Source organism: Rattus norvegicus, chromosome 11, assembly GCF_036323735.1.
Source record: "Rattus norvegicus strain BN/NHsdMcwi chromosome 11, GRCr8, whole genome shotgun sequence".
Classification (NCBI taxonomy): Eukaryota; Metazoa; Chordata; class Mammalia; order Rodentia; family Muridae; genus Rattus; species Rattus norvegicus.
In genome coordinates, this window is record NC_086029.1 from 24,977,167 (window position 1) to 24,997,178 (window position 20,012).

The window sequence follows — 20,012 nt, forward strand, 5'->3', positions numbered from 1 at the left end:
GCCCTGGAAATAAAAACACTCACTATAATTGTTTGTTTTTCCCTGTAGGCATTAAAACCCTTGCCTTTGATTTTGGTGGATGGTCACTCACTGGAGACAGTTCCAGGATGATAAAGGACTTAGGCAAAGAGATGGCCTCCTGCTCCATAGAAACCCTTAAGGACCCAAGGAAAACAGTCACCTCTAGTTTCTCTTAGGGAGAGCTCCTAGTGTATTAAAATAATATATATCAGCCACATGGAGGGTTTCCTTACCTTTATATTGCTAAAACATCATAAAATTGGAGGCTACTCCAAAGTTTAATATTTGAGGTTTTAAATTTTTAGCACCTTCTTCTCTTCCCATCTCTGTTTCCTTCCTGGAAAGGAGCAGGGCTCACCAGGATGCCCCTTCTTGCTTTGATTTCATTAAGTATTTACATAGCTGAGCCCCCCCCCCCACCAAAGTACTGTCTAGGGCTTATGGAAATGTGAGTATCTAATGTGGCTGCTGCTGTGGGCTGGTAAGGTGGATGGTGAGGAAGTTAAGACCCCTGCCTTGGGTTTCTGACAGAGTTGGGTGCCAGCACATTGTCTGAAAGCTTAGCAAATTCTGCTGCACCCCTCCCCAGGATTATGTTAATTGAAGTCTCTAGGCTGCAGTTCCCTGTTTAACATTGTGTCTGTTCATTATACAAACTAGTTTTTGATAGGTTTACAATTGGGCTGTCAAATCCAGCTGTAGGGAGAGACCTGCCAAGAAACATTTTCTGAGCTTGTTTTAAGTGGAGTTTTTTTTTCTTCACATTTATAGTGTTTTGTGGGTGTTAGACATATTTTCCTGTTTCTGTTTAGAGAGAGGGGAAATGTCATTTTTCGAAAGTATTGAAAGGGGCACCGCGGGTTTTCCATGTAGAAAGTCGCTACACACTTACAGGGCTTTACATGACAACACAAAATGAAGACAGATAGGTGGAGTGAATTCTTGAAAGCTAGTGCCTTGATTGCATCAAGGGGGTGATGCATCCCCCTTTCTATTGAAACTATACACCAGTGTGTCTTCCACACGTGTGGTCACAGAAACTTGTGACTTTGTATAGCTCCGTTTAGGTATAGCCAGTGCCATACTATCAAAATCAACATAACGTGTGGAAACTGAAGGCTGCCATTGTTCCCCCATCCCTTTTGACTCTCGGATTGTCCAGCTTTGTGACTTGCTCCTTGTTAAGAATATTTTGTCTTTACCCCTATGAGTAGTCGCATCTATAAACAGGCTAGTTTGACACATTAGCCTTTCTTGCCATGTTGACAAGGTGGACGTGGGATCTCTCGGAGTTCCAGGACAATCTGGCCTATGTAGTGAATTCCAGGCAGGGCTACATAGTGAGACCCTATTTCAAAAAAAATCTAACCTAAACAAAACAAAACAAAAACAAAAATACAAAAAAAAGCATGTTTTTTACATATAGTTGTACCAATAGGGTTTGGTTGGTAGGTGTTGATGGGTATTTACACCTATCTGGAAAATCTCAAATTTTTTAAAAAGTGAAATAAATAGTTGGGGTATTATCTCATTTTGTATCCTCTTTCCCATTCTTGTTTCACACTGGTATTTCTCCTGTGTTCATGGCTCGGACTTTAGGACCAAACTTCTTAATTTCAGCAGCATTAACATTCTGAAATGAGTAAATCTTTGAGGTGGAGAGTGACTGTGTATTCTAGGAGTTTAACACTGTCCCTGACCTGTCCACCCTTACCACTGACTCTGCTCCTTGCTGCTGTTTCTGGTAACCAACCAAGTCGTCATCTGCAGATCCTGAATCAGTCCCCAGCACAGTAGCAGGGTGTGGCCCCACCGAAACTCATCATTTGGGAGGAATTGCTAGAAACATCGAGAGGCTAAGAATAACCTGTCTCTAACGTGGTTGTTTTGTTTTTTAAAAGTATGAAAAGAAACTTTTTATACAATAGGAACAGTTTGTCTATTGATTTATATTTAATACTGAAACATCAGTATAAGACAACAACGTAGGTCTCCTGATTCATTAAATCATAAACTCTGTACCAGGATCAAGGAATTACTGTGTTGGAATTGTAAACACAAGGTGTAATAGAAACTCTTGAAAGTCCTCTGCTTTCTTCTTGTTTGTCCTCAGCTATTCTTCCCTCCCATTCTCTCACAGTTGGAATTACTCCATGGCCCAGACTCTCCCAGCAGCTCCCCTATAATTCTTGTTAGTTAAAGTCCCCTCCTTCTCCATTTGTGTGTAATCTTTCAAAATAGAATAACAGCAGGCTGTAATATATAATGTTAATTGATGCCCCATGTGTACAAAATCAAGTTGATTTAAGACCCTACATTCCCAAGTATTTAAAAATTGTAAAAGTAAATAAATACTATACGACATGAAAACTGCAGACATAAATCTCTGTGCTTGGAAATTACTTATATGTCATCATCCTTTAGCTTCCCTTTTCTTCCATATTTGACTGTGTTTTCAAATTATCCCCTCAGCCTTCTAGCTGTTGTAGATAAGCACTCTGACTTATTGACTTTCTGATCAAAAGGAATGTTGTGGGTTTCCTCTTTTTTTTCCTGTTACATTAATCTAATATTGTTTCTGTTATGTCCTCTAAGATGAACTCCTTTTCTAAGTATGCAAGGTCATTTAAAGTTAGACTCTTGGGCATAAGAGGACGGTCCCACATGTTGTCCACACTTACGGAGCTAATGGAGGCTCTTTCAGAGCACAGCATAGATCCTTCCATTTGGGGCGGGGGTGGGGCTGGTTCTTTTGGTTGAAATAAGTTAGTTTCCCTTCATTTATAGGCTTGTTGGTGTGAGTGCTTCAACATGAGCATGTAATAAGAGGGGCAGTATAATATCTTCTCGGGAGGCATTTTATGATATCCACTGGTTCTCAATGTCAAGAACTTAAGTTTATTAAATACCAGTTTATTTAACAGTAATTATGATACTGGATTCCAGGCTGTATGTTTACTTTCCCTCACCAACCCAAGGAGACAGACTCTGCCTGAAACACAATCCCTCTTCCTACTTGCTCACTGGATAAGTCCTTTTCGTCTCACAAAAATGTTCCTCTTCTTTAAACTCTGTGGCGAGTTCTAGGCTCGCAGGAGGAATTAGAGGCTCCTTTCCATCATTTCTTTTCAGATGACAGTCAAGATGACCTGATTACCATAGTCTAACTAAAGCATACTGTGTCCAGCACATTAGATCCAGGGGGAGGAAGGATTATACTTTCCTACGCCTTTGGTCCCTTTCTTGAAATGTCGGAGTATTAAAATGTTTACCTTACCATTTTCATAGCAAGGTAAAGAACATGCTAATTATATGTATACACACAAATACGCGCAGGATAACTGACAGAACTCAAAGTCCTTAGCATTATGAACTGTGAAGTATTATAAACGAAAGTTGCGTCTACCATTGATTTTGTTCTGTTCCTTGTTTGTTTCTGTTGTGATTTTGGTTTGTTTGTTCAATCATTCTATTGGTATTTTGTCTGTTTTTTTGAGCCATACATATTTCAAGAGTGATCATTTTTGGGCTAATTCTAAAAGGGGAAAAAATTGTTTCTCTGTAAGTGAATACTTTGAGAGTATTTTATAGTAAAGTCATGTAACCCAGTTGCTGGTGAATATCTGTCTACAGTTTATTCAACAATTAAAGTGTGAAAACACAACCCCATTGAGCTGAAAATGCAGGTTGCATTTTCACGATTGGCACGATCCTGCCTTTTACTTTTGTAAAGTTGTGTGACTATGCATATGTGTGTACATGTGTCACTCACTCCCATGAACTTTGTGCCAGTTTTGCACTAGCACGACTTGTAGGCAGGACACCTTCATAGGCAGGGTACCAAGAGTTTGTGGCTGCGTTCGTGTTCACATTTCTCCTTTGGCAGCTTATAGCATACCTAACGGTACCAAAGGTGCTAGAACATAGGTGTGAGGGCTCAATTCAGGTACCAGCTCAGTTTATTCAAATTCATTAACTTGTGTAGGTGTTGTCATCAGCAACGAGCCTTGAAGTTAGTTTGTGGAAAGCAACCTGTTGTCTATGCAACTGCCTAAGTTGTTTAGGGATGGCTATGGGAACCCTTTGGCCAACGACTCACTTAGACGTAACCAATATTGGAAGCTTCATTTAATGATAAGAGATGTCCAGTTGGGGCTCTGTCTCCCCATTATTTGATGATTTCATTTAGGTCACCTTCATACATGTATATATTTTAAGAATCTTCTACTGTATTAGATTTCCATACTACCCCTCAAATACTCCTAAATTTTAGCTGTCTCTTCCATAGTCTATCCCTTGTCCCCCCTCTTCCAGCGCCCTCCATGTTTAATTCTCCCATTCCAGTCCCCTCCCCACCCTTCCATAACTTTCTGTACTATTTCACTTTCCTAGGGAGATCTACCTGCCCCTGCCACCACCTAACCACTTACTCCATACCTGACCTCTGTGGTTCTCCAAGGGTAGCCTCGTTATCATTATCTACACATGAGCGTATCCATATCTACTTGTCTTTCTGGGTTCGGGTTACCCATCTTATGAAATAAGTTGAAGAGTATTGGTAATAACCACTCCTTGAATGTGTTGTAGAATCACCCACCAAAACCATCTGACCATGAGTTTGTTTGTTTGTTTTGTTGTTTTGGGTTTGGTTTGGTTTGGTTTTGATTGAGGGAGGTAGGAGGTTGGGAGACTTTTAATCACTGCTTCTATTTCAGTGAAATTAAAAGTGTGCTTAAATTGCTTGTCTGATCTTGGTTTAACTTTAAGAAGTGGTATAACATCTAGAAAATTACTTGTTTAAGTTTTTCACATTTGGTGTACATATTTTTAAATGTCCTCACAATTCTCTGGATTTGTACAGTGTCTGCTTTTAATGTCTCTCCTCTCTCTCTCTCTCTGTCTCTCTCTCTCTCTCTCTCTCTCTCTCTGTCTCTCTCTCTGTCTCTCTCTTTCTCTCTCTCTCTCTCTCTGCCTTTCAGTTAATTTAAGGGTTTGTCAATCTTACTGATTTTCTTTCCTTATAGAGAATTTGTTCTGTTATTGCTTCTTTTTACTTTTAGTATAGATTATTGAGTTCAGCTAAATTTAATTATTTCTTCCCTCCTCTTCCTCTTGAGCGAGATTCTCTCTTTTTGTACTAGATCTTCTAAGTATTCTGTTGCTACTCATATGAGATCTCTGCAACGTTTTCATCTAGGCACTAAGTGCTATGAACTTTCCTCTTCGGGCAACATTCATTGTTTCTATGAGATTTTCTGTGTTCTGTAGTCATAATTACTCAATTCTAGGATGTCTTTATTTTCTCTGTCAATCCATCTCTCGTTTGGTAGTGAGTTAGTTATTCAGTTTCTGTGAGTTTGTAAGCCTTCTGCTATTTCTTTTGCTGTTGACATCCAGTCTTAATCTGTACTGTTATATAGAATGAGGGGTGTCATTTTGATTTTTTGTATCTGTTGAGATTTGCTTTGTGGTCAGTTTTGGAGAAGGTTCCATGAGATTCTGTATGGATGAGATAGTCTGTCAGTCTCTGTCAGGTCCATTTGGTTTATGACATCAGTTAGCTCCAGCATTTCTCTGGTTAGTTTTCTCTGGATGTCCCATCTACTCCCTATCTACTGAAAGAGGAGATCTGTGTTCTCAGTGGAAATGGGGGCTGGGTTGGATGGGAGGCTGCAGCAGGTGGTCTGCTACAGAGCTGGGGAGAGGCTGGTGGACTTGGACGAGCAGAGGGAGAGGTGAATTTCACTCAGCTTATTGTGACTTGCTGGACCACTTCTGGGAAGATCATGATGCTCATTGCCCTTAGGTTCCAAAAAGAAAAATGAAAAAGAAAAAGAAATACATGGGTGGGGAAAAGTCTGTTATCAAAAGTAAGATGCATTCATTGACAATCAAGACATTTTCCTTTAAAGCAGTTCTAGCAAACTCGCTAGGTACATATTTTCTATGCTTAATAATATTAGAATATGAATATTCTACTCATATTCTACATTAAATCTGGATAGGCTAGCCATTAAGTTTAGACTTTCTGGTTAACACCTAATTAAAACTACAAAAGGTTTTAGCTGATTTCAAATAGGAATTGAATTAACACACCGAATAGTGAAACTTTTCCAGACGTCTAGGTAAATAAAGTGTTTTTCTTTTATATTGTATACTTCAAATTTATTTTGTTGTATTCCCAAGCTGTTTTGCTTCATTATGCTTTGGTTCATTTTGTGTAGAGAATGGCCTTCATTTATGAAGATCTCAACTGCTAACCGTTAAAGACAGTTCCTGGTATCCATGTCAATTGTTTTGGGGCTTTTTGTTTTCTTTTGAAGATCCGAGGCGGGAAGCTCATGATCACGTACACCCGTAAAAGCGATGCTGGCAAGTATGTTTGTGTTGGTACCAACATGGTAGGGGAGCGGGAGAGCGAAGTCGCGGAGCTGACTGTCTTAGGTAAGTGTATTCCTATCTGGCATCATCTAGCGCCTGTAGATGCTCACTGTTAATATTCTGTATCTTTATACAAGGAAAATCCTCCTTCAATCAAAGAATATAAATAACCTTTTACATAGGGAATACCAGTAATCCAGTGTATGGAGGAAAGAGAAGGCACGAGAAGGAATCCGCAAAGCAGCTTGAGTGGGGGAAAGCAAAGATATGAAATTAGTGTAACATTGAAACGATGAGTTCTACAGGAATGGGAAGGTGTGAGGAGAAAACGGAAGTCTGTCCTTACTGACCATCCTAAGGGGTTTTCCACTCATTCATCTTCCAGAGAGACCGTCCTTTGTAAAGAGACCCAGTAATTTGGCAGTGACTGTGGATGACAGTGCTGAGTTTAAGTGTGAGGCCCGAGGAGACCCCGTGCCTACGGTTCGGTGGAGGAAAGATGACGGAGAGCTGCCCAAATCCAGGTACAGATGATGGGGGCTTCACAGTGTGATGCATCGGTTTGAAGTTTCTGTTTCCAGTCAGGCCATGCATGCCCTTAGTCAGCGACATCATAGTCCTCACTCTTGATAGCATCACATTCAGTCTTTATTCCATGAAAGTGTTCAACGACCCATGCTTTGAATTACAGTCTTTACCAGGCCTAGTTATAAGTGAGCAGCAATGAGCCCAGTTCCCATGATCGGAACAAAACAAAAACAAAAGAACAACAAAAGTCAACCAAACAAAGCAGTACTCTCTCTGTAGCATACTGTGTTGCCAAGACAGGGTATGGGAAACCAAGTACTTGTAATGAACTTGGATTTATCGTATTATCGATTTATAATATACTCATTTTGATATATTTGCATCATAAGTTAAGGAGCAAAGGAGCAGGTAGGAGAAAGAAGATGGACATAGTGTTAAACAACTATGAGTCAGGTAAAATTGGACTTCGTCTTTATTATCTGTAGTATTGCCAGGAAAGAGTAGAAGTCAGGATTTCTTGATGACTGTTAACACCTTAAATAGAAGAAGAGAGATCTAAGATTTAGGGAGCATTGCTGGTGAGATAGTGGTATAGAACATTCTGGTATTGTCACAAGACTGTTGTCTTATGTGTATCCATTCAGTGGAGTATGTTGGGCCTTGCTAAGTGTTGGCATTGTAGCTTTCAGACGGAGGGTGTCTATGCTTAAGGAACATAAAAAAGGGCGGGAGTGTCAGCATGGATACATACCCAGTGACGTTGTGAAGCTCTTTTGAACCATACATAGGTACAGAGTCGGGAGAATCTTATTAAAGAGAAATGAACCATATATAATGGCATATATATATATATATATATATCTTAGAAAATAAAAGTAAAATATTGCACATATGAACCATTGCAGCATAGACAGAGATGTGGTAGGAAAGTTTACCATAGCTCACGTACAAAGTATGTGGGAAGCGTCATGCGATATCAGCCTAGAGCTATTAGGGCCAAATGGAGTGGGGTTCATGCAGTAAAGAATTTTACTTCACAATGCACGGCACTGCTGAGCCACAAAGGGTGAACAGGCTTAGTATCCAGAAGCACACTTGGTCCGTTAAAACAGTGGCTGTCACTTCATTATGGAGAGGGGACACAGTAATGCTGTGGCTGTAACAGAAGAGACTTAAGTTTCCTAGCTAAGGCTGCTGAAGAAACCCTGAAGTAAACTGATACATCAAGTGACATATCTGCCTTCAGTTTTCCACACTGCCACTAAATACTTGAAAAGCCACACCACGCGGCCTCAGGTCCCGCCTCTATAAAATGGTATCTATCTGCTGGATCCTAACCTTCTTGCAGATGGAGAAAACCTATAAATTTCAGACTTACTCAAGGGCGCCGTGCCATTTAACTTAAATTTGAGCCCAGTCGCTTGCAGACACCAATTGCTCTTTTGGAAACAATTAATTTGCATCCACTTTGTTTCTGATTGTTTAGAGGGCTGACTGCTCACTCCTCGACGTAGACATGGCATAGGTTCGTACTTGTAATGGCGTCATTTGTCCCAAGAAGTAAACCACGTGCCTTTGTTTTCTTTCACCACATCAACAGATATGAGATCCGAGATGATCATACTTTGAAAATTCGGAAGGTGACAGCTGGCGACATGGGATCATACACTTGTGTTGCAGAAAATATGGTTGGGAAAGCCGAAGCATCAGCCACTTTGACAGTTCAAGGTAGAAAATGGAGAGGGGTCACGTGTCTGTGTGTGTGTGCGTGCGTGCGTGCGTGTGTGCACACATGTGGTTGTTTTATCAGGAGGAATACAACGTTGATGCTTGCAGAGTACGCTACTGAATAGTTTGCACTTATTACTCGAATGTTTTCTGTCAAATATTCAAATGAAGTATTGTATTTATTTATACATGCCTTGGAAGGAATTGAGTTAAATTTTCAGACTCATGGTAAGTTGGATCTCAAATGCTACAATGTCTCATACTCTGTGTCTTGAAATACAATGTCCTTAAAAACTTTTCATTTAATGGCAGTTGTTCCCCTGAGATCTTTGTTGTAAGCAGAAAATAAGATGTGCCTGGCTTCAGGTCATGTTTCAGACCAGGGCTGCGTAACCTGAAGAGTGCCCTCTTCTCTTCACACAATACCTATGACAAAACTAGTGCCCCAAGCATAGCGAGTGAATACATTTCACTTCTCCTTGGCTAATTTTGACACAGATTTCTTACTGAGTTTATGTGCTAAAGTGGATCCAATGTTCAATAGCACAGGTTTCCTGAAAGTAGTTAGTGTCTTCAAGCTGATGTTTGCAGATGTGTGTAGATGTTTACCCGCCGTTGTGTTCAGAATTCAGACATCTGTGTCCTTCATCATCCTTCTGCCGCCATGATGTTACAGTAGTTATATTTCATTGTATCTCGTCTGAGAACTTTCTTTTTTTTTCCCTAGTAAGAAATCCTTTAACGTGGAATTTGAGAGCCAATGACCTTTAAATACATGACTTTTTTTTTTCTGTGAAGAACTCCCTATTTTGACAAGTATATATAGTAAACAGGGAACGTAAACCACTTAGGTTGTTTTTGGGGCTAACATAAGCAACACTTGTGGCTGTCATCTTTTCTGAATGCTATCTCTTTGAAAGCTATTAAGAAGAAAAAGGTGACTTTTGAGAGAGTTTTTCTACAGTGGATTTCCACAAAGCAGCCTGTGGGCTTCTCACATTAGAAAAGAAGATATTGGTCCCACACCCGCGGATCCCGGCCCGCAGCAGCTCTCTGCTCCCAGACCCGGTGAGAGAGAGACCCAACCGCCTGGTCAGGTGGGCACTCCTGAGGCTGCAGAGCGGAAGAGACCACCAACACTGCTCACCCCTGCCCACATCCCTGGCCCAAGAGGAAACTGTATAAGGCCTCTGGGCTCCCGTGGGGGAGGGCCCAGAAGCGGCAGGACCCCTGCCACAGACACCACCGGACCCTGAAGGAAACAGACCGGATAAACAGTTCTCTGCACCCAAATCCCGTGGGAGGGAGAGCTAAACCTTCAGAGAGGCAGACAGGCCTGGGAAACCAGAAGAGACTGCTCCCTGCACACACATCTCGGACGCCAGAGGAAAAAGCCAAAGACCATCTGGAACCCTGGTGCACTGAAGCTCCCGGAAGGGGCGGCACAGGTCTTCCTGGTTGCTGCCGCTGCAGAGAGCCCCTGGACAGCACCCCACGAGCAAACCTGAGCCTCGGGACCACAGGTAAGACCAAATTTTCTGCTGAAAGAAAGCTGCCTGGTGAACTCAAGACACAGGCCCACAGGAACAGCTGAAGACCTGTAGAGAGGAAAAACTACACGCCCGAAAGCAGAACACTCTGTCCCCATAACTGACTGAAAGAGAGGAAAACAGGTCTACAGCACTCCTGACACACAGGCTTATAGGACAGTCTAGCCACTGTCAGAAATAGCAGAACAAAGTAACACTAGAGATAATCTGATGGCGAGAGGCAAGCGCAGGAACCCAAGCAACAGAAACCAAGACTACATGCCATCATCGGAGCCCAATTCTCCCACCAAAACAAACATGGAATATCCAAACACACCAGAAAAGCAAGATCTAGTTTCAAAATCATATTTGATCATGATGCTGGAGGACTTCAGGAAAGACCTGAACACACTTAGGGAAGCACAGGAAAACATTAATAAACAAGTAAAAGCCTACAGAGAGGAATCGCAAAAATCCCTGAAAGAATTCCAGGAAAACACAATCAAACAGTTGAAGGAATTAAAAATGGAAATAGAAGCAATCAAGAAAGAACACATGGAAACAACCCTGGATATAGAAAACCAAAAGAAGAGACAAGGAGCTGTAGATACAAGCTTCACCAACAGAATACAAGAGATGGAAGAGAGAATCTCAGGAGCAGAAGATTCCATAGAAATCATTGACTCAACTGTCAAAGATAATGTAAAGCGGAAAAAGCTACTGGTCCAAAACATACAGGAAATCCAGGACTCAATGAGAAGATCAAACCTAAGGATAATAGGTATAGAAGAGAGTGAAGACTCCCAGCTCAAAGGACCAGTAAATATCTTCAACAAAATCATAGAAGAAAACTTCCCTAACCTAAAAAAAGAGATACCCATAGACATACAGGAAGCCTACAGAACTCCAAATAGATTGGACCAGAAAAGAAACACCTCCCGTCACATAATTGTCAAAACACCAAACGCACAAAATAAAGAAAGAATATTAAAAGCAGTAAGGGAAAAAGGTCAAGTAACATATAAAGGGAGACCTATCAGAATCACACCAGACTTCTCGCCAGAAACTATGAAGGCCAGAAGATCCTGGACTGATGTTATACAGACCCTAAGAGAACACAAATGCCAGCCCAGATTACTGTATCCAGCAAAACTCTCAATTAACATTGATGGAGAAACCAAGATATTCCATGACAAAACCAAATTTACACAATATCTTTCTACAAATCCAGCACTACAAAGGATAATAAATGGTAAAGCCCAACATAAGGAGGCAAGCTATACCCTAGAAGAAGCAAGAAACTAATCGTCTAGGCAACAAAACAAAGAGAATGAAAGCACACAAACATAACCTCACATCAAATATGAATATAACGGGAAGCAATAATCACTATTCCTTAATATCTCTCAATATCAATGGCCTCAACTCCCCAATAAAAAGACATAGATTAACAAACTGGATACGCAACGAGGACCCTGCATTCTGCTGCCTACAGGAAACACACCTCAGAGACAAAGACAGACACTACCTCAGAGTGAAAGGCTGGAAAACAACTTTCCAAGCAAATGGTCAGAAGAAGCAAGCTGGAGTAGCCATTCTAATATCAAATAAAATCAATTTCCAACTAAAAGTCATCAAAAAAGATAAGGAAGGACACTTCATATTCATCAAAGGAAAAATCAACCAAGATGAACTCTCAATCCTAAATATCTATGCCCCAAATACAAGGGCACCTACATATGTAAAAGAAACCTTACTAAAGCTCAAAACACACATTGCACCTCACACAATAATAGTGGGAGATTTCAACACCCTACTCTCATCAATGGACAGATCATGGAAACAGAAATTAAACAGTGATGTAGACAGACTAAGAGAAGTCATGAGCCAAATGGACTTAACGGATATTTATAGAACATTCTATCCTAAAGCAAAAGGATATACCTTCTTCTCAGCTCCTCATGGTACTTTCTCCAAAATTGACCATATAATTGGTCAAAAAACGGGCCTCAACAGGTACAGAAAGATAGAAATAATCCCATGCGTGCTATCGGACCACCACGGCCTAAAACTGGTCTTCAATAACAATAAGGGAAGAATGCCCACATATACGTGGAAATTGAACAATGCTCTACTCAATGATAACCTGGTCAAGGAAGAAATGAAGAAAGAAATTAAAAACTTTTTAGAATTTAATGAAAATGAAGATACAACATACTCAAACTTATGGGACACAATGAAAGCTGTGCTAAGAGGAAAACTCATAGCGCTGAGTGCCTGCAGAAAGAAACAGGAAAGAGCATATGTCAGCAGCTTGACAGCACACCTAAAAGCTCTAGAACAAAAAGAAGCAAATACACCCAGGAGGAGTAGAAGGCAGGAAATAATCAAACTCAGAGCTGAAATCAACCAAGTAGAAACAAAAAGGACCATAGAAAGAATCAACAGAACCAAAAGTTGGTTCTTTGAGAAAATCAACAAGATAGATAAACCCTTAGCCAGACTAACGAGAGGACACAGAGAGTGTGTCCAAATTAACAAAATCAGAAATGAAAAGGGAGACATAACTACAGATTCGGAGGAAATTCAAAAAATCATCAGATCTTACTATAAAAACCTATATTCAACAAAATTTGAAAATCTTCAGGAAATGGACAATTTCCTAGACAGATACCAGGTATCGAAGTTAAATCAGGAACAGATAAACCAGTTAAACAACCCCATAACTCCTAAGGAAATAGAAGCAGTCATTAAAGGTCTCCCAACCAAAAAGAGCCCAGGTCCAGACGGGTTTAGTGCAGAATTCTATCAAACCTACATAGAAGACCTCATACCAATATTATCCAAACTATTCCACAAAATTGAAACAGATGGAGCCCTACCGAATTCCTTCTATGAAGCCACAATTACTCTTATACCTAAACCACACAAAGACACAACAAAGAAAGAGAATTTCAGACCAATTTCCCTTATGAATATCGACGCAAAAATACTCAATAAAATTCTGGCAAACCGAATTCAAGAGCACATCAAAACAATCATCCACCATGATCAAGTAGGCTTCATCCCAGGCATGCAGGGATGGTTTAATATACGGAAAACCATCAACGTGATCCATTATATAAACAAACTGAAAGAACAGAACCACATGATCATTTCATTAGATGCTGAGAAAGCATTTGACAAAATTCAACACCCCTTCATGATAAAAGTCCTGGAAAGAATAGGAATTCAAGGCCCATACCTAAACATAGTAAAAGCCATATACAGCAAACCAGTTGCTAACATTAAACTAAATGGAGAGAAACTTGAAGCAATCCCACTAAAATCAGGGACTAGACAAGGCTGCCCACTCTCTCCCTACTTATTCAATATAGTTCTTGAAGTTCTAGCCAGAGCAATCAGACAACAAAAGGAGATCAAAGGGATACAGATCGGAAAAGAAGAGGTCAAAATATCACTATTTGCAGATGACATGATAGTATATTTAAGTGATCCCAAAAGTTCCACCAGAGAACTACTAAAGCTGATAAACAACTTCAGCAAAGTGGCTGGGTATAAAATTAACTCAAATAAATCAGTTGCCTTCCTCTATACAAAAGAGAAACAAGCCGAGAAAGAAATTAGGGAAACGACACCCTTCATAATAGACCCAAATAATATAAAGTACCTCGGTGTGACTTTAACCAAGCAAGTAAAAGATCTGTACAATAAGAACTTCAAGACACTGAGGAAAGAAATTGAAGAAGACCTCAGAAGATGGAAAGATCTCCCATGCTCATGGATTGGCAGGATTAATATGGTAAAAATGGCCATTTTACCAAAAGCAATCTACAGATTCAATGCAATCCCCATCAAAATACCAATCCAATTCTTCAAAGAGTTAGACAGAACAATTTGCAAATTCATCTGGAATAACAAAAAACCCAGGATAGCTAAAGCTATCCTCAACAATAAAAGGACTTCAGGGGGAATCACTATCCCTGAACTCAAGCAGTATTACAGAGCAATAGTGATAAAAACGGCATGGTATTGGTACAGAGACAGACAGATAGACCAATGGAATAGAATTGAAGACCCAGAAATGAACCCACACACCTATGGTCACTTGATTTTTGACAAAGGAGCCAAAACCATCCAATGGAAAAAAGATAGTATTTTCAGCAAATGGTGCTGGTTCAACTGGAGGGCAACATGTAGAAGAATGCAGATCGATCCATCCTTATCACCCTGTACAAAGCTTAAGTCCAAGTGGATCAAGGACCTCCACATCAAACCAGACACACTCAAACTAATAGAAGAAAAACTAGGGAAGCATCTGGAACACATGGGCACTGGAAAAAATTTCCTGAACAAAACACCAATGGCTTATGCTCTAAGATCAAGAATCGACAAATGGGATCTCATAAAACTGCAAAGCTTCTGTAAGGCAAAGGACACTGTGGTTAGGACAAAACGGCAACCAACAGATTGGGAAAAGATCTTTACCAATCCTACAACAGATAGAGGCCTTATTTCCAAAATATACAAAGAACTCAAGAAGTTAGACCGCAGGGAAACAAATAACCCTATTAAAAAATGGGGTTCAGAGCTAAACAAAGAATTCACAGCTGAGGAATGCCGAATGGCTGAGAAACACCTAAAGAAATGTTCAACATCTTTAGTCATAAGGGAAATGCAAATCAAAACAACCCTGAGATTTCACCTCACACCAGTGCGATTGGCTAAGATCAAAAACTCAGGTGACAGCAGATGCTGGCGAGGATGTGGAGAAAGAGGAACACTCCTCCATTGCTGGTGGGATTGCAGACTGGTAAAACCATTCTGGAAATCAGTCTGGAGGTTCCTCAGAAAATTGGACATTGAACTGCCTGATGATCCAGCTATACCTCTCTTGGGCATATACCCAAAAGATGCCTCAACATATAAAAGAGACACGTGCTCCACTATGTTCATCGCAGCCTTATTTATAATAGCCAGAAGCTGGAAAGAACCCAGATGCCCTTCAACAGAGGAATGGATACAGAAAATGTGGTACATCTACACAATGGAATATTACTCAGCTATCAAAAACAACGAGTTTATGAAATTCATAGGCAAATGGTTGGAACTGGAAAATATCATCCTGAGTGAGCTAACCCAATCACAGAAAGACATACATGGTATGCACTCATTGATAAGTGGCTATTAGCCCAAATGCTTGAATTACCCTAGATCCCTAGAACAAACGAAACTCAAGACGGATGATCAAAATGTGAATGCTTCACTCCTTCTTTAAATGAGGAAAAAGAATACCCTTGGCAGGGAAGGGAGAGGCAAAGATTAAAACAGAGACTGAAGGAACACCCATTCAGAGCCTGCCCCACATGTGGCCCATACATATACAGCCACCCAATTAGACAAGATGGATGAAGCAAAGAAGTGCAGACCGACAGGAGCCGGATGTAGATCGCTCCTGAGAGACACAGCCAGAATACAGCAAATATAGAGGCGAATGCCAGCAGCAAACCACTGAACTGAGAATAGGTCCCCTATTGAAGGAATCAGAGAAAGAACTGGAAGAGCTTGAAGGGGCTCGAGACCCCAAAAGTACAACAATGCCAAGCAACCAGAGCTTCCAGGGACTAAGCCACTACCTAAAGACTATACATGGACTGACCCTGGACTCTGACCCCATAGGTAGCAATGAATATCCTAGTAAGAGCACCAGTGGAAGGGGAAGCCCTGGGTCCTGCTAAGACTGAACCCACAGTGAACTAGTCTATGGGGGGAGGGCGGCAATGGGGGGAGGGTTGGGAGGGGAACACCCATAAGGAAGGGGAGGGGGGAGGGGGATGTTTGCCCGGAAACCGGGAAAGGGAATAACACTCGAAATGTATATAAGAAATACTCAAGTTAATAAAAAAAAAAAAAAAAAAAAAAAAAAAAAAAAAAAAAGAAAAGAAGATATTTCCTGTTTGTCTCGAAAGCTATTATGTCCCATTTTGTTTTTTGTTTTTTTGTTTTGTTTTGTCTTGTTTTGTTTTTTTTAGCTCAACCTCATAAAAAAAGAAGAAATTAAAAAAAAGGTTAAGAACAAACATTGAATTTTTAAGGCGTCCAATACTTCTTAAGCTGTTAGGCTTGAAATTCTTACTCAGGGTAATGCTGTGTGAGAAGAAAACCACTCACATTTAGAGTAAGCCTAAGTTCAAGAGATGTCAAATCCCAGTTCAAAAGCCCACCAGAGGCAGTGACCATGGCCATGATGACTAGAAAGCATGAAAAGGTGTGTCTATCTCCACGGTACTGTGACAGGAAACTGGCTGTCTATCAGTCAGTTAAATAAGTCTCACTTCAAACCCTCATCCAGAGACTTCTACCCTGGTAGACTGGTGCTAATATAAACAAGTCATTCTGGTCTCTTCCTGCAATTTTAAACTCAGTTCCACAGCTAAGCCAGCCTTGAGTTTTCCATACGGAATGCTTGCTCCTAAGCCTGAGTTGGTTTCAGTGGAAACTGGTTACAAATGATCCAATCCAGATCTGCTTGCTGAATCCAGACATTCTCATTTCAAGTGCATTCGGTTTTCTATGAAGTTGTGGGTGATCTGGGAGTAGCAGAGACTGTATTACTCGTTCTGTACTAAATGTGTACAGTAGCATTACTGTTGAAGTCACCTTAACCTATCAGAACAGTAGACAGCGTACTGAAGAAAAGCAACACTGATTCAAAGAGAGAGCTAAGAAGAATTCAATGGAAACCCAGTATTTGGAGTTTTTTCTATTTTTTTCATCCTTGTGAAGAATGTAGAGTATATTAGTTACTACAAAGGGACCTAATCAAAATTGAATCACTTTGCTAGCAGGAAGCAGTTACAGCAAAGGAGTTAGAAGTGTAATTTGTAGTTCTGTGTGGTTTCTTTTAAGAGGGAATATTGGAGTCGGTTTGCACTTGAAAAGCGACCTTCTATGCACTTAGCCGTTTAGCCATCCTGTGAATATTCCCTTCACGGAATTCAGATAGGAAAACTTCGGCATATTAATATTATGAATAAAATGTGCTTTAAATAAGGGTAGTGCTTTATCACCTCTAATATAGAGGAAATTAAAAGGAACTCTATTTGAGAATTATTTTTTTCTGCTCTTTTTTTTTGAAGCTTTTTTCTTTTACTTTTTTAGCTTTTGTGGTTTAGTACGTCACTTAGCACAGAGTTCCACCTTTACCCAGTTCTGCCCTATTTTAGATAGTATCTATAAAGAATATTCCCATATTCTTTTCTTGAGGTGAGGACTTTTCTGTAGGTTTCCCTCCTCCCCTCCCTCCTTCCTTCCCTCCCTCCTTCCTTCCCTCCCTCCTTCCCTCCCTCCCTCCTTCCCTCCCTCCTCCCCTCCCTCCTTCCTTCCCTCCCTCCTTCCTTCCTTCCCTCCCTCCTTCCCTCCCTCCCTCCTTCCTCCCCTCCCTCCTTCCTTCCCTCCCTCCTTCCCCCCTCCCTCCTTCCTCCCCTCCCTCCTTCCCCCCTCCCTCCTTCTTTCCCTCTCTCCTTCCCCCCCTTCCCTTATTCCTTTTCTTCATCTGTGAGTGTATGTGTGTATGTGCTAACACATATGTGGTGTATGTTTGAGTGTATGTACATGTGTATGTTATGGTATGTGTGCCTACATTTATTATATGTGTATGTTGTAGGTGGACTATGTATGCATGTGTGTGTTATGAGTGTCTGTGTATGTATTTTATCTGTTTTATGTGTGTATAGTGTCTATATATGTGTACTTGTGTGATCTGTGTGTATGTGTTTGTGATATGTGCATTGTGAAGACAAGTGCCTGTATATAGTTTCTGTGTCTGTGTATATGCTGTGTTTGCTGTGTGTACAGGTTATATGTGTACATTATATATATATATATATGTATATATATATGTCATTTGTGGTGTTTGTGTATGTGTGTTCATTTGTGTGTATGTGTTGTATGTGTATGTTATGTATATGTGCCTGTGTATGCATTGTGTGCCTTTGTGTGTATGTTTGTGTGTGTGTGTGTGCACGCATGTGTGCATGCGTGTATGTGACTTGGTATTATCTTCATGCATTTTTCTTCCTAGCAGTTATTTTCCTACAGAACAAAATCCAGTCCCCAGTCCTTCCCTGGCAAATCTGCTTAGATATTCCTCACTGTGGTTTAATAAATACTTGTTGAAACTGAAATACGAATCCACATGTTAGCCTCTGCTCCAGTGGTAAAACAGCCCAGACGAATCATGAGGAAAACTAGGGCTGTTCCTAATGACTCCATCCTAACGGGCAACAGCCAGCTGCACTGGGTCAGAGCTGGAGAAGCTCATATGCGTGATTCACTCTGTCTGTGGTCTGTGTTTGGAAACAAGTAAATAGTAATCATTGACTATTTGCATATTTTAATAACATCATGTTGAATTTGTTAAGTGTATAAAATAAGACAGACTGAGAAAATAAGGAAACAGGAAAATTGAGGACTACACAAAAATCTTCATGGTGTCTTGGTAAATATTTGGATTCTCATACCTGATTCGGCAGCTCCTCCTCCCTGGAGCACAGAAATCTGCCTTCGTATTGTTTGTCTACAGAGAAGTTACGAAGAATAAGAAAATATTCTGTGGATTGACAGAGATGATTCTTTATAATTCTCCACTTTTCAGAAGTTGAAAATGTATGTCACAGAAATAGTAGCAAAGATTGCGTTAGAATCATTAAAGCCGGAGGTACAATTATGATGAGCGTTTATCAAATGGACACTTAAGTGGATTAATGGATATCAAGACTGTTGGGCACACAAACTGTTAAAAGGCATTGTAGCTTTCTCCAGGGTTGAGCTGTTATGGAGCTCTCCTCAGGAGGTGTTTGACATCAGCTCTGGTCTGTTCACGGATCTGGTGGATTGCTGTGCAGGTCTTAAGATTCTCAGCCCTTCCCATTCATCCCTCTGTAGCATTAGAGCCTTTCTGTGCAATGCAGACGCTAATAACATTATTCATGAATAAACAACCTCGGAACCTTCTTAGTATTCATGACACTTCCGACTCCCATGGCCTGCTGAGGTCTCTCTGTTCCGTCCTTGTCACTGCACTGTGACAGCCACACCACCTGATGTCCGCCCGCAACGTAGTTCTGTGGCAGCAGAGCACCGAAGCCAAAATAAGTTTTGTGCTAAATCAAAATGTAGATTATTAAACACAGTTGTTCATCTCTTTCTTGGTAGAGGAGGCCATAATAAACGTTAGTGACATTAGGAAGTTGAAGTCTGCAATGCATTCGGCCACACCTCTAGAAATAGTTCACCAGTAAATATCAAGGGTCAAGAAAATCTCAGTTCCTGTACCGTACACATCAAGTTGTGTACCTCACTGAATTTTGCTGGCAGAATGTGACTCAAGGCTCAGCAGCAATTTGACCAATGGGAAAATAACATTTGTTATGTTTAGTTAATTATGCTCCTTGTATACCTAATTGAAACGAGGAAACAGCCCTGTGTAGAAGAGTTAGGATAGGAAAAAGCTCTGCTTAATTCCTACTCAGAATCTGTAGTCCAGTATCGTCTGAGGTTATCCAGTATTTACTACCTGTGGTTTTAAATCAGCGGTTGTTTAATTATGCCTAATGTTTCTCTACAACTCTATTTCCCATATGTGTATGTATTTCCTCATACATACATACCTACCATCTACACATTTCTTCTAGAATTTAATATAAACCTAAGAAAATTCGAACAAAAGCGATTACCACTTATGAACGAATGATACAATTCACCACAGTCTTAGGCTCTCCTTACATAGGAACTCTAATAGCTCATTCACGCGTGTTAGGATTG

General features: G+C 40.5%; 1 protein-coding gene across 19 annotated transcripts in view; it reads left to right on the forward strand.

Moving 5' to 3' along the window:
- Robo1 (roundabout guidance receptor 1) overlaps positions 1 to 20,012 on the forward strand; it is a 1,040,826-nt gene that overhangs the window by 909,298 nt on the left and 111,516 nt on the right. For all 19 annotated transcript variants that reach the window (XM_063270751.1, XM_063270753.1, XM_063270742.1 and 16 more), the window contains 3 exons: positions 6,345 to 6,465; positions 6,788 to 6,926; positions 8,531 to 8,658. In XM_063270751.1, the coding sequence (XP_063126821.1) occupies positions 6,345 to 6,465; positions 6,788 to 6,926; positions 8,531 to 8,658 (388 nt within the window). The remainder of the gene's footprint in view (positions 1 to 6,344; positions 6,466 to 6,787; positions 6,927 to 8,530; positions 8,659 to 20,012) is intronic.